The sequence below is a fragment of the Protopterus annectens genome, chromosome 4.part1 (assembly GCF_019279795.1).
Source record: "Protopterus annectens isolate FY-2018-M chromosome 4.part1, PAN1.0, whole genome shotgun sequence".
NCBI classification, from domain to species: Eukaryota; Metazoa; Chordata; order Ceratodontiformes; family Protopteridae; genus Protopterus; species Protopterus annectens.
The window spans coordinates 762,781,953-762,797,924 of NC_056734.1; the positions used below are offsets into that span (position 1 = coordinate 762,781,953).

The following is a 15,972-nucleotide window of genomic DNA, read 5'->3' on the forward strand; positions in this document are numbered from 1 at the left end:
CATCCTTGAAACCCAGTGCCTTAGTATAGTATTTTTCTTTATAGTATCATTAAAATTCTCTTTCCCCTGGACATGTATGTTCCTATATGCCTTTCCCGAATATCTGTGGTCATTCTGAAGATTCAGGACTCTCCAAAGATCACTGTGGTGACTCCCATCTGGCCCAGGTAACCATGGTTCTCCCTTCTATTCGAAATGGTGAAGGGTAATTATCACAAGCTTCCCCTAGACCTAATCACACAGGAGGGGGGTTTGATGCATCCCACCCCCCAAACATCTGCATCTAAATGCCTGGATGATAGAATCTTAATACCATTCATGCACCTGTTTTCTGAAGACTTGCAGCAGATATTGAAGGAGGCAAGAACCCTTACTGCTGAAAAATTGTATATTGGGAAATGCAAAATATTTTCCAGTTGCTGCCAAGAGCCAGCACTATTTCCATGCTAGTGTCTCTGGTTGTGCATCATTTGTGTCAGTTGCTATCCTCTGGCTTGTCTTGTTCCTCCATTAAGGTTCATTAGCTCTTCTGTTTTTGTTTGTTTGCCCATGGTTCCTGTCTTTCAATGCAATCTAATGTGAAAACGTTTTTGAAAAGATGTTGCATACCACACTTCTAGGAAACAGGTAGCTCCTCCTTGGGATATTCATTTTGTTTTGGAAAAACTAACTCTTACTCCATTTGAACAGGCACATAAGGGTGATTTGAGGTTCTTAACATTGAAAACAGTATTACTAATTGCCTTGACCTCTACAAGATTATCGGAGTTGCAGGTTCTTATGGAGGATCTACCTTATCTCATTTCCACAAACTTGATGTTTACTTAAGAACTAATTCTTAATTTATGCCTAACGTGGTATCCAAGTTTTCTCTGAGCCAAGCTATCCATCTTCCTATCTTCTTTCCAGAACCTAAAAATGAGGAATAAAAAATATTCCATCATTACATGATCATAATCAGCTCAGCTGATATCTTGACAGAGCAGAATCTTTTAGGAACTTTGATAGTTGTTCATTGCCTTGAAGAAAGAAAGGACAGCCTGTGTCAAAGCAGGCTATGTCCAAATGGTTGTCTCATGTTACCTTTTGTTATACCCACCACAAAAAGGCAATTCCTGGCAGGGTCAGGCCTAAGTTACCAGGAACTTGGCTTCATTTGTGCCTTTTTGGGTAGGGGTGGATTCCAGATATTTGATGGATTCCTTTCCAGATCCAGAACAGGCTTTGCTTTGACCATTCTCCAAGGGCTCTTGAATGTATGAATTTCCCTCTCCTCCCTGTAATTAATTTACCCATTTTTTTAGGCTTCTGCAACAATGATTTGTAAAGTAGGACAATACTGTACAGTTGTTTAAGTGAACTTGTCATAATAGCAGATATTCTAATTGATCACTTTTGCAATAGCCACATTTATTTTTTACAAATTCTGCCAGGATGTGGGTGTATAAAATTGCAAGGGGAGTTTTTTCCTGCGATTTGTTACTTTCAGGGCTGTAGCCTCCTTTCTTGCGGCAAAAAGGCTCTGAAGATTTTTTCTCTGTCTTTTATATGAAGCTTTGCTCCAGCTCTAGGCATGTAGGGACATGAAAGGTGCTCTTAATCTTCGTAAAGCTGGCTGGCTGGTCATCTGCGTGGTATAACCCATTTATCTTAGGCTACTGCAACAGTGATCAGTCAGAATATGTGTTATATTATGTTCACTTTTATGACTGTACTTGAGTATTGCTCCTAAACCTTTCCTCCCCTGTCTGTGAGTTGTTCTGTCGTAATTAATAACAGTCCACTCAGAAATAAATTTTTATCTTCCTCATAGCTTCTACAGTTTTCATCATTTAGGAGTTTGACTCTATTTCCAGTACACAAATTTATTTTTCCAGAGCAAATTAATGTCCATGGTTTTACACAAGTGGGATGCAGTACAGAGAAACTTTCTTTACTTTTGACGTTTACCTTACCAACATAGGTTCATAGGTAGGTACTAGGCTATCTGCCTGAGGGCATTTATAAGCCTAGCCAGAGTGTGTTGGCTTTCGCCCTCCCATTGATTAATTAACTAAGCCTCTGTCAAGCAGAGCCAATGAAGTGATCCTAGGGGTGTATTTTCTGTTACCCATCCACTCGTCAAGGCTTCTCTTGAAGAGTGTTAGTGAGGGGCTCTGCCTAATGTAGTTAGGAATTTTGTTCCAAAGCATGGGGAGTCTCTGTGTCAGGAATCTATCCCTCCAGCATGTTCTATTTATTGTTGTGGCGAAGTTTAGCTCACTAGAGCGCATGGCTCGCAGTGACTTGGATTTCTTTAGGTGGAGCATGTCCATCAATTTTGAGTTGGACATGGCTTTGTAAGTCAGGCAGCAATCACCTCTGAGTAAGCGATATGCCCCTGAGTACAGCCGGAGTTTTTTCAGTCAGTCTGCATAGGACATATGTTTGAGGCCAGTAATCCTCTTGGTGAGGTACTTTTGTGGTCTTTCTGAGTTGGAAGTGTCTTGTGAGGTACATACCAAATGGGGCATTGTACTCTATGATGGGTCTGATGAGTGATGAGTAGAGGGGCACTATAACCTCTCTATTTCTAGATGCGAACCCGTTAGTAATTAGATGGGCCACATAGAAGGATTTCCTAACTACATTGGCAATATGATTGTCAAAGGAGAGATTACTATCTACCTGGGTCCCCAGATCTCTTATTACCTCTTCTGTATTAAGGGGGGTGCTGCCTATGTGGTAATTCATGTATGTTTTGTTTTTCCCAAATGGGATGACTATGCATTGTTTGGCATTTAGCTTGAGGCCATGACTTTGACACCAGGTGTCTGTCTCAGTAAGGCCTTTTTGAAGGATGTCTGTGTCAGCCGGAGAGTCAGTTATGGCTCCCAGTTTGCAGTCATCGGCGAACTTGGTTAGCCATAGTTCTCTTGTGTTTGCCTGTACTTCTGAGAAATATATGCCGAATAGTAGGAGTCCCAGAACCGAGCCTTGCAGGACACCACTTGACTGGTTTAGAGTCGGACCTGGAGCCCACTATTCTTACCGTGTGAGTTCTGTCTGTAAGCCAGTTGGCAACCCATCTTGTGATGTAGGGGTTTATGTTCAGGCTGGTGAGATTTTCTATAATACCCAAGTGAGGAATGGTGTTGAACGCCTTGACGAGATCAAGGTAGGTTGTGTGAACCACCTTTCCATCGTCTATGGCCCTGGTGACTGACTCAAAGAAGTCAACCAGGTTTAGTAGGCATGATCTGCCCTTAACAAAGCCAAACTGGGTCGGGTCAAGTGTTTTGAGGTTTCCAATGTCTTTGTTAATGATTTCCATGATGATGTGCTCCATAGACTTGCAGACCAGGCTAGTCAGGCTCATGGGGCAATAGTTACCAGATTCACTTGTGGCCCCTTTTTTGTGGAGTGGAGTAACCGTTGCTGTGCACCATTCTATGGGCACGTAGCCTGTGGAGAGGCTGAGGTTGAACAGCGTGTTTAGGTGGGGGGGTTAGTTCATTCTGTAGTTCGTGCAAGATGCAGCCTGGGACACCATCTGGCCCCATTGATGCTGTGTTTTTGGCTTTTGAAAGGGCTGTTTTCACCTGTGCTTCTGTGATTTCTGGGACACTACACTTTTACAGTATTGATGTGGGCTCTTTTGAAGGTGAGAGGGAGGTGAAGTTTGCACTGAATCTATCTGCCAGGATGTTGGCAATATCAGTAGGTTCAGTATATTTTGTGCTATTTTGCATTAGCTCAGAGCATATCTGCGAGTTGCCACTTAGATTCTTGACATAGCTAAAGAAGGCTTTGTGGTTATTTTTCGAATCCTTGGGTATTTTTCTTTCGAAGTTAGCCTTGGATGATTTTATGAGGGGCCTTAGTTTCTTACTGATACTGATCAGAGATGTTTTTCCTTCTTGGGATTTGCTTTTTTCTGAACTAGTTTACTCCTTCTGTTGTATAACATGTTTATGGCAGGGGTCCACCAGACTGGTTTCCTCCTCTTATAGGAGTGAGTCTTGGTTTTGCTAGGGATGGCACGATCCATGCATCCTTGTAGGTGCTCATAGAGTGCAATTTTAAAGGATTATGCATCTTGAGCAGTGTTATCCTTTAGTGTGGGGGCTGTGAAACTTACCACCTCTGCCTTAAGTAAGGTGAAGTTTGCTTTAGAAAAGTTTTTCACTGTGGTTTCCTTGGTTGGGGTGGGGGCATCCACGGTGATTAGTTTATGGTCTGATCTAACCAGTGACGGGTTGACCTCCGGTACATACCACCTGTCGCCCATGTTGGTGATGACCAGGTCCAATATGTTGTGGCCTCTAGTGGGGGAGTTTACCAGCTGATCCAGGGCATTTGAGTTGATAAATTCCAGGAAGCGCTGAGCCTGGGAGTTTGTACTCAAGTAATTTTCCCAGTGAATGGTAGGTAATTGAAATTGCCCAATATCAGGGTGTTCGGTAGGACCGTCATGTTTTCCAGTGTCTCCAGAAAGGCGGAGTGGTGGTCCTGGGTCATGGAGGGTGATCTGTAGCAGGCCACAATTTGCATTGCAGATGTGCCCGATGTTAGTTGCACATGGATGATCTCAGAGGTATCATGCTGCGCCACTAACCTGGAGGTGTGGGTATCATTGATGAATATGGATAAAACCCCACCTTTTGTGTTTCAGTCTGTGTTCTGTGGCCGAAATGTGTGGTATGAGTTGTAGCCCAGTAGTGCTGATGTGCTCTCTGGAGCCTTGAACCAGGTTTCAGTTACTGCACAGATGTCTACTTTCTCCATACTTAGGAGTGCTTCGAGTGCATGCATTTTGAGATTTAAACTCCTGGTGTTGAGTAGCATAATCCTCATTTTGTGCTGTTTACGGTGGTGGGTTTGAATTTTGAGCCTTGCCTAAAAAAGGCACTATGGGGGCAGCAAGAGCCTTGGCCAGTATTCGAAAGCCAAGATTGACAGGTGCAAGCCATCTCTTGCAAAGCAACGTGGCTTGTCGAGCATGTCATCCCAGGCTGACAGACACTGGATCCCCTTTGAATGACACCAGAAGCTTAGCCAATTGTTGAAATTGATAATTTTTTCTTTATGCTGAGGTATCATTCTTGGTGAGGGCAGGATGCTACTCAGGGTCAGGGTCATACCCGCCTGGGCTACATGATCAGAGAGCTCTTTCATGTCTCTTTTCATGTAGTCCAGGGAGGTACGTCTCAGCTCATTCACACAAACATGAACAATGACAGAGTCATATTTGTACTTGTTCTGGAGTTACCTGAGTGCTTGTGTTATGTGGCAGATTCTGCCCCCGATAAGCAGCTAACAGTAACCTTCTCCTTGTCCAGCCTAGTGAATGGGGCGTCAGTGTGCCTGACTACTGAGTCACCTATTACTAGTGTGTTAAGTATGTTATTTCACCTTAAGGGCTGTAATTGTGCGGCATATTGATTTTGTGTTTTATGTGTTGTCTGGTTTGTGACGGGACGTGCAGGTTTTGTGGGTGTCTGCTTTGGAGCTCTCTGATGCTTTTGCAAGTTTTTATTTGGAGCCTCCGAGTATTATTTTGTGTATTTATGTGTATTTTTTAACAGTGCTGGTTTAGTGGGTCTGTGTGAGGCTGGAGATGTGATACAAGTGTTAACCTTCTCCTTATGACTGTCTGTTCCAGTCTTGGTTGGAGAGATCTTAGCCTCCAGTTTGGCTGTATAATTGCATCTCTCGCATATGTTAGTGTTTTGTGGTAGGAGGAGAGGGCTGTCTGTGTACATGAGGTAGTTGTAACATTGCATCAGGATACCCAGATTCACCAGCTGGACTGGAGAGTACACCTGAAGTTGCCCTTTGGTCATGCCTGAATAGTAGGGTGAGCTGCTTAGTCAGTGAGGGGTGGTTAAAGAGCCTTGCCCTGCTGGGCAGTCAAGTGTCGGGGTTTATTAGTGCTTGCTATTAGGTCTGAGCAAGTGCTGGACTGTAGGATGCTTTTTGAGTGCTTAGGTTGAGAGTTAGACTAGTTTCAAGTGAAAAAACTGAAGAGGAGACTTAGTGGAGCTGGGAATAATTTAACCCTAGCTAACCGGTGCTTCCCGGCACACAAAACCGCGCAAACACATTTTTTAAACTACTAACTTCTGGGCTGGAACCACTCCTCCAGGGGCAGATGGCTGCTCAAAGTTCCCCTCTCTCACAGGTGAACAGAGAAACTTCCCTTTATTCAAGTAAGGTATCGGCAACTCAGAAACTTGTAACATAGCCCTGAATTCAGCACTAGCCTGAAAACTGGACTATAGTAGCTTAGAAAGGCGGGAAACAAAAAATTTTTTTTTTGTTTTGTTTTTTTTTTTTTTTAAAAGATAAGGCAAAAACAGTAAAAAGTACACTTAAAACAGCTTTAAATGACTACAAGCGATCAGAAACGGCTATCGCACTTTAGTGTGTAGCCTACAACAGTTAAAAATTTATTTAAACAAAAAACAACTTTTAAAAAGTGCAGGCAGTCAAATAAGTACAATATGTAAAAAAACAAGCTTTTAAATCACAGTAAGTGCTGGAAAAATCAGCGTTTAGGCGGAAAACAGTTAAGTACAGCAAGAAAATACAGAAAACTGATACTCAATCACTCCAAAGTCTCTCTTTTAAACTAGAAGGCTTGTATCAGTTTAAGGCTTTCTAGTGCTTTTCAGTAGGTTAGTTACAGGAAAGATGGAAAACAAGTGCAGATGTGGTCTTTTAAACCAGAAAGTTGAAAGAGATGGACAACTTCCTGAATGATTAATAAACTACAATCCCTGGGCCAAGAACCACTCCTCTTGTGGTAAACAGGCTACCTAGTTCTTACCACTCCCACTGATAAGCTAGAAGGCTGCACCCCAACACAAAGGCTTGGGGGGCTCAGAAGCTTACAAACAGTCCTAGATACAGCAAATCTGTACCTGGATTAGTCTAGTTATGGGAAAAGTGGGGATCAAGCACAAACACAGGCTTTAAAACCAGAAAGTTGAGAGATGGAAAAAACTGCCCAAACGACCAATAAACTACAATTTCTGGGCCAGAACCACTCCTCTTGTGGTAGATTGGCTACCTAGTGCTTACCACTCCCCCTGATAAGCTAGACAGCTTCCCTCCGACACAGAAAGGCTTGTGGGGCTCAGAAGCTTACCAACAGTCCTGGATAAAGCAACTCAAACGTAGTGAACAGATTCGCAATAACAATAGTAACAACTATGACCGTAACCAACAACAAGTGATTAATAACAACAGTACCCCTGTTATAACAGTACCCCTGTTAACAGTAACTGTGAAAATTTTCAGAAAGACAGTTCCACAGGGGCGATTCCAAAGAACAGATCACTTCAACAGAACCAGAAGAGCAATCAATGCAATTTCAAACGCAGGAAATGACAACTGATAACAATCCTGCTTTGAACATTGTTACTAATAGAGACAGTGACTTAAATATCTATAACTTTTCATCATTTCCTATTGATTCTACTTTAGTCAAGTTACTAGCTAAAGGTAGTACATTTGTACCTGATAAACCACTCAACCTTGTCAAAACAGTTACAGATTTAAAACTTTGTGAGAAAGTTAAATTTTAATTTATTATTTGGTAACAGTAACTCTGGGGATTATGGGTTGAGAGTGGCTAGTACCTACAACCCCCCACTTCACCCTACTCTGAGGATGTTCGAACAGGTGTGTGAACTAGATTTCAGACACCTTTCAAACTCTCAGTATACTGTTTTATCGAAAAGATTAAACAATGTGAGCCAAAATGAAAACTTACTATTGCATTCTTTGAGTAATGCTAACGTACGGGTGGTTAAACCTGATAAGGGTGGGGGATTAGTAGTATTTGACCAACATGACTACATAGCGAGAAGGCATAACTTGTTAGACACTGAAGCATATTCTAAAGCTTCCTTGAGTGAGGTCAATACTGCTTGTAAACAGATTAGAGGTTACTTCAATGACCTGTTTATAGATGCCATTATTGATATTGACACATATAACTTCATTTCTCTACCTTGGCCAAAAATCCCAATCATGTTTGGGATACCAAAAATCCACAAGGATATGTTAGCCCCCCCCCCCCATGAGACCATTGATAGATGGCAGGGGTTCTATAACATATCCCTGTGCCAAGGTAGTGGATAGTATTTTGAAAATATATCTAGTGTCAGAACCACAGGTATGTAAGGATTCGTGGACTTTCTTAGAAAATATTAATAAACTGGAATTCAATCTCAGTCACAACTTTCTAACTATCGATGTTAAAGACTTGTATACTTCCATTCCACATTTAGAAGGGATTGAATGGGTGAGCCTTTTACTCAGATCTAAGGATGCCCCATTACATGAAATTACCTTAGTGGAGTCCTTATTGGACATTATTCTTACAAATAATTACTTCTTTTTTGATAAGGAATTCTGTCTGCAGAAACGAGGTGTTGCTATGGGGTCGCCCTGTGGTGCCAGTTTTGCTAACCTGGTAATGGCGTACTGGGAAAGAACTTTTGTTTTCAAAGCTGAGCACTTCAGGGCGAACCTTGTTTTTTACATCCATTTCTTGGATGACATTTTTGTGTTATTCAATGGTGATGATATACAAGCTAAAACATTTATTTCATTTTTGAATTCTACAACTGAATTAATTCCTTGTATTTACATCTACATTCCACACAGACATGATTGGCTACTTTTTTTATTTTTATTTTTTATTTATTTAACATTTGTTGACCGGGAAAGTCCAACTAGGTTCCACAGATCCTGTTTTCAGTGGAGGCCCGGGGAGAAATGCTCCAGAAGCATGTCTTTAGATGCCAGACTGTTAAAAGATGAAGTCAACAAGGGGTTTGTTTCCCAGATTTTCAGAAAACATACATACTGTAACTCGTTTTTACATTTTTCTAGCTGCCATCTGTTTCATCAGAAGCGATCTATTGTAAAAGGTCAACTAATAAGGGCAGCTAGGATGATTACACTTGAGCTTGACTTCTATCAGGAATGTGATCTATTAAGGAGGATGTTTGAACAACGTGGGTACCCTAGTGAATTAGTTGGACCTTTAGTTAGTGAAGTTTCTGAAAAAAGAAGACTTGAGGTAGTTTCCCCCATTCTTTGTTTAAACAACTTAGAAAATGATAGACTGGTTCACCATATGGAGGATAGCCTGCCTAGTGAATTAGATACATTACAAACTTTAGTTCCTAACTTTAAGGGTGGCTTTATTACCACCTTTAGTATGGATAGTGGCCAAGTCAAATCCATCTTATACAAAAACTGGCAGTTTATTCTAAGTGACAATTTACTATCTAGTAAACTGGGTCCAGCTCCAAATATAGTTTTCCGTAGAGGTTACAACCTCAAGAATTTACTTGAAAGTGGTGGTCAACAGACTAAAATACATAGATATGCAGGAATGACCGTGTGTGAATCTTGTAAGATGTGTAGATTCATAGAAGTAGGTAATACTTTTTGTATTAATGGCAACACGTTTGAGATTAAATTCAAACTTAACTGTAATTCTAGACTGGTTGTCTATACAGCAAGGTGTGTTTGTTGCCCCGCATTCTACATGGGGAAGACCGAACGTAGACTGTGCGATGGGGTGTATGAACACACCTATGCTATTTCTGTCAATAAGACGGATAATCCATTAGCAAGACATATCGCGAACAATCTGGGCCACAAATTTTTGTTCAAGGCTATAGATCAAATTCAAACTAATATGAGAGGTGGTCCACTGAATTTACTTTTAGAAAAACATGAATTAGGATGGTAAATTCACTTAAACGCATTTGTGGCCCCAGGTTTGAACGATGCTTGCAATATTGCCTGTCTATTGAAATTAAGAAGCCTGAAACGGTAATTGGTAAAATTTGTGAACATATTTTCATTTATTTTAGTTGAACAAAACACCGGAGGGACGTATTTGAGGTTGGGTTGTATTGTGGTTTGAATTTAATGTTGTTTGAACCTAATGTTTTAACAGTTTTCTTTTGGTTTACTAAATATTTAATAACATAATTGATGAGACTTTTGTCTCGATAAACTTGCAGCTAATTTATTTTGTATTTTTTACTTATGAATAACGTGTGTTTTTTAGTGAAGGTCTTTTTAAAGAAATGTATTAGTTGGAGGTGTGTCTAGCAAGTGACATGAATTAACTGCTCATATATTGCTGTTTGAAACTTTGTATGTTTTTCTGAAGAAGTTGCCATATTTTGGCGACGAAAAGCGCTTAAATTAAATGTTTTTTATTCTTAATGGATTCCTGATATTTTTCTGGTGTTGGGACAAAGTGCTGCTGACTTGGTTTTCGTATTTCAGGGATCAAGCACGAACACAGGCTTTAAAACCAGAAAGTTGAGAGAGATGGAAAAAACTGCCCAAACGCCCAATAAACTACAATTTCTGGGCCAGAACCACTCCTCTTGTGGTAGATTGGCTACCTAGTGCTTACCACTCCCCCTGATAAGCTAGAAGGCTTCCCTCCAACACAGAAAGGCTTGTGGGGCTCAGAAGCTTACCAACAGTCCTGGATACAGCAACTCTGTATCTGGACTAGGCTATTAACAGGAAAGGTGGGAAACAGTGCAAGTGCACACATTTGGTGTGGTCATTTAACATGTCACCGTTAAAGATGATGATGTTATTATATATAGCTCATAGATCAAATACTAAGTGGAAGGCCAAATGTCTCAGAACCTATTTTTTTCACTGTATTTGTCAGTGGTACTGGTCAATAAGTAGAAGATAGCCATACCTTGCCATTGCTGAAGCCATTATCTGCTGTAGGACACTAGATTCAGATGGGTGGACTGTACATGGAATTTAATTAATGTAAGCAGTGTGTTGGCATGAGTGCATCCTGGGCATCAAGAATCTTAAAATGGGAGCAGCCAGAAGACTGAGCAGAATGAAGTCATGCTTTTTTGGCCATCTGCGCTGTGCATGAACCATGTGGCAGGTATAGTGACAATGTCTGCTTTAGAACTTTGCTGTTCATATTCAGTGATAGCAGATGTAGAGGCAGAAACAAAGCACAGGTTTAGTCTATCAGAAAGTAGGTGCTTCAGTGGTATAATGTCCAGAAAATTAATAGGCCATGCATGACTGCTTTTAACACTATAGTCAAAGATATGCAGCCTAGCTGTGAAGGCAGCATCTTAAGTCTTACCATAGGCAGTGCATTGAATGGGAATGTATCAACAGACGGTTTCAAGTCAGGCATACTGTTATGATGGAATGAATGAAAAATGCCAGAAGGTTTACATTGAATAAATCAAGCATCAAGTCCTTGTGGTAAAGAACTTAACATTGTCTTACGGAGAGGAGGGAAAAACGGAACAATTCCTATGCCTGAAAATTACTCCAGCTACTAAATAAGTAAGGACTCTGAAAAAGTGATTTAATAGTCGTGTGAAGAAATGTTTGTTACTGACTGAAGTGATGGAACTGAAATCAGCATGTGACTTCAGTGTGTATGTTGTAAAGATACCCAGGATAAGGGAGTACCTTAACATCATCAGAAGCCTTAGCCCAACAATTATGCAACAAACACATGGCTGGCCCTCATAAGTGGATATACATTACCATGAGTTCTTTTTCTCCATTCTTACTATTTTAACGTGTGCTGTAATGTCCATGGATTGTTAGTATTTGTTTTTACATTTAATGCATTTCTAATTATATGTTTGAGTCTATGTTAAGAGATCATGTATTAAATCCCTTGTTTTCTTGTTAGATAATTGACCCTTTCGTTGAAGTTGAAATCATCGGTTTTCCAGTCGATTGTTGTAAAGAGCAAACCAGAGTAGTTGATGATAATGGTAAGTTTTTACTGTATTCCATTTCATAAGGTTAAGCAGTGTTTTGTTTACTTAAAATATGTTTTAAACTTTGAAAGTTAGAGAACCTCAAGTATTGTTTTTTCAACAGCCATGATTTTCTCCATTGCTGGCTGAGAGAATATAGGTTAAGACTAAGGAGTACTCGTGACTAGTACATGGAAAATGGCCATATACTTAGGATCAGCCTTAGTAGTTTTAGGCGTATTGCCCAGAAGCAGATAGTCACTTAGCGCACTGTGTTATATGCCTCGGGGGCATACCAAGATTCATAGGCATGAATTATGATAGCCTGCAGTGGCATGCAATACCCATTCTAGTTTTATTAATGGCACATAGGAGCACCTATCCAACACTGCATACTGAGTGCTGCTGTACTGAGGAGGGAAGGCAGTTTGCCATGCTACATTATGCTTTGTCAAGTAGTTACACGTAGATACTTGGTAAGGCATACTGTTCCTTAGTAAGCTGGCTTATATCGCTGTGCTATGGTTCCCCACCATGCCTTACTGTGACATAAAAAGGCACAGTGATTGGGCGACTTCCAAGATCGCTGTACAGAGATCAAAAGCTTAACTTCAGCTCTCCCACTGTGAAAACAGAAACTGAGAAACAGCAGACAGTGATATTGTCAGCTTGAGTAAAATTCAGTTACTGGTTAGTAAGTCCACTGCCTAGATGCCTGTAAAGAAACAACTAAGAGTGCCTGAAAGAAAATCAACTAGAAAAGGTGAAGAGAAAACAGTGACTGAAAAAAGTCCAGCAGCTGTTCAGCAACAAGCAATGCAAGCTCCAGCTGTGGTGCAAGACATGGCTTCTAGTAATCTAGAGGAAAACTGAGTCACATGTGCTTAGAGCTGATTAAAATAAATGAAACACAAGGAATATATCAACTCAAATAAAAGGGTGGAAAAATGAAAGAAGCTTTAAAGAGCTGATTAACGTGCAAAAATTAGAGGTCAAAATGAAGAAAACGCTGGTTGAGTATGAGACTGCTCAAAAAGAGTTGTTTCAAAAGTGAACAGACTGTATTAATTTTATGAATTCACACATAAGCAACTGGACAGGTATTCCACAGAAGGAACTTTGAAATGGCACACCATGTATATGCTTCAAATATGGCCATGAGAAAGCAGTCAAGACCTTTATTAGTAAAGATGCAAACCTGCCAGCAAAATGAGTTGATCCTAACAAAACTGTGGCAAAAGGGCCAAGTATTAAAAATTCAAGACAGCAGAGTAGGGAAGTGATTATTCACTGTAGATCAGGCAGAAGATAAATAAATGTATTCCATTAATCAGAGAATGTTGGGTGGCAGATGTTAGATTCAAGCTGCTGTATTCAGCTGTCTTCAGAATATTTCTTTGTAGGGTCAGTCATTTTTTGATGCAGGCCAGGCTAAGGAAGAAGTGTAAAAGTTTGTCCAAAAATAAATAAATAAGCCATCATACAGAAGGGGACTCTACTTCTCATCCTTCTGGTTCTAAAGCACATAGAGAGGCTTTGCCATTGTAACCTTTTCCATGGTTCAAAGTAAAATGCTTGAGAGAGAGCAAGAGAACAGCACCGGAGTTAACCAGAAAAATTGGGGATACTGTGGAATTAAACCAGAATCTGGAGTTGGGAGATGGATATGAACAGAAAGAAAACCAGCAACACAGAAATTATTGAATAAATGTGAGACTGCAAAGCATACATTGCATTTGTGAAATATGGCTGTATAAGAATAAGTGGAAATAATTCAGTTTTGTTGACTTTGTTAAACTTGTGAGGAACTTAAAAGCATTTGCCTCATTTCATGTCATTAATGTTTGGAAGGACTATGAGAGGAGGAACAAGAAAAAAGGTAACTGTGTTAAGTACAAGAATTTCTTAACCGTATTTCTATGAAAAGTTTCACAATATAAATAGCGCATTTTATAGTAAAGAATTTAGTTCTTGTATATTATAATTTTTTTTTTTTCAATTATAATTCTTTATTACTTTTACAATTGTTCATACACATATTTGAGCGTGATATACACAGGTAGTTTCCAAACAATACTACAAAAAACAATCCTACAACATATGTACACTATATACATGAATGCTTTCATTTTAACACAAGAAAAGACATCTGAAGAGTCTAGACAATAGGTATTATATCTTATAATACTTTGATTAGTATTAAAGTTTACTTTATAGTATTAGTATCCAAGGGTTATCCTGGGTTCCACACATTAAGCCATTATAATGTTAAAAATTTGTTCCCAGATCTTCCAATTATTTATATGTTTGGTATGATCAGTGATTAGTAATTTGTGGGCTAGTATGTGTTTTATCGCTAGATTCCTAAAGTTGTCCCATGAAGTGTGTGATGGATTCAACCAATTAGTTGCTATATAGAGTTTCATTAACAAAAAGATATTCATAAGTATGGTCAATTGGGATCTAGTTAGATCATTTGGGGGAATATGTAATATAGTAAATTCCCAGGAAAGCGTGGAAGTTTGATAACCCACCTTCTGCAGTTGTAGTTTCAAGGAATTCCATAGTTTATATATACACTAAAGTAAGCAGATGCCTTTTTTCTTCCTCTTCTCTTTCTTTCTTCTTTTTTTGGTATTCAGAAATGTAGGCATTACAGGGCAAGCAGAGAAGAAAAGCTAAACCAAAGCATGTTTAAGTTAATAGGCTGTAATCATGGGTTGTTGAGGTAGGAGATGAGGTGTTTGAGGGTTTTCATTGGAACAAAAATCTTGAAAAATGTGACCGGTTCCAATGTTGTTGATAAGAAAAAACTGTATAAAGGATTAACCTGCCAACTATTAATGGGATGAATGTATGACAACCACTGGAAACAGACATTTAAATAAGCTACCATATGTAATAAGTGGTAATAATGACTTCTTTCCATAACGGTGACACTTTTTATTATTTTGGGATGTGAATGGTTTCACAGGTGTAGACAGAAAAATGTAATACTTAGTCATATTAATAAATGCAGAGTACAAATAGCAATGCTCCAGGAGACACATTTGGAAAGATGGGAGCATGTAAATTTGATAAAAAAAGGATGTCAGGATGGATATTCTGCATAATAACAAGGACAAAGGAAAAGTGGAGTACTTCTTAATTGCTAGAGGAGCTCCAGTCATGATAGAACAGGAAAAAAGATGATAATGGCAGATTTTTAGTACTAAGAGGCTACTGACAAAGGATGGGGATTATACTGGTATGTATTTATATTCCTCCCAAAACTGTTATTTTGGAGCTTAAAATTTTTTTGCAGAAATAATCAGTTTTCAGCAGGGAATGTGACTTACAGGTAGGGACTAGAATTTGATTTGCAGCAATGAGGGTGTATGAGGGGCCTAGAAAGGAACATATAACAAAAGAAGGTAGATTTACGAAGATATTTCTGAAAATATTTGGCATGGTAGATGTGTATTCTGTAGTAGGAATTCTGAGAGAATTTACATATTATTCCTCAAGTTACAGTAATTGAACTAGGTGTGACAGAAATTACATTTCACAGGAACATGTCCATTTAATTGAGAACTTTGATACACCTCCAATAACAATTTCAGATCATGCACCAGTAATTACTAAAAGTACAGAGTAATGAAGTAAAGATGAGACAGCATAGTTTCCTGACCTACCTGTTAAAAAGAGAGGAATTTAAGGAATAGGTAGTGGAGTTTTTAGGGAGGATAGAAAATACTCCAAAAGTTAGAGCTAATGAGTGGGATAAAATAAAAATGGGGTTTAAAAATAGGGTAGAAATAAAACAGAGAGATCTGGTTAATTAATAGGAATTATTTGGAGGGGCTGTCAAAGATTATAATATTACAAAATAATGGGAATCCCACAGAACAAGAAGAGGTGCAATTGCAGAGTGATAAAGAGAAAATAAGGGAGTACCTAGACAATATGCATAATAATATGCATGAGTTTAGAAAGGTTGCTCTTAAGCAACTGTTTATTGATAACACCAGAGCACAAAAACTTATGGCACAATGTCATAGGCAACAGAAAGTAGAAAGGATTGTTAAACTTGGGGAGCCTATAACAATAAAAATAACCAGAGATCTTGCATAAGTATTGGAGATATTTCTTAAACTTTATTAAAATTTATATAAAGCAGAGAGGTAGGGGAATCATGAAA

At 39.3% G+C, this 15,972-nt stretch overlaps 1 protein-coding gene across 6 annotated transcripts in view; it reads left to right on the forward strand.

Annotated features, from left to right (window-relative positions):
- The window catches only part of PLCH1 (phospholipase C eta 1), a 3,453,772-nt gene that overhangs the window by 3,305,946 nt on the left and 131,854 nt on the right, over window positions 1-15,972 (forward strand). For all 6 annotated transcript variants that reach the window (XM_044070508.1, XM_044070510.1, XM_044070513.1 and 3 more), the window contains one exon: window positions 11,723-11,807. In XM_044070508.1, the coding sequence (XP_043926443.1) occupies window positions 11,723-11,807 (85 nt within the window). The remainder of the gene's footprint in view (window positions 1-11,722; window positions 11,808-15,972) is intronic.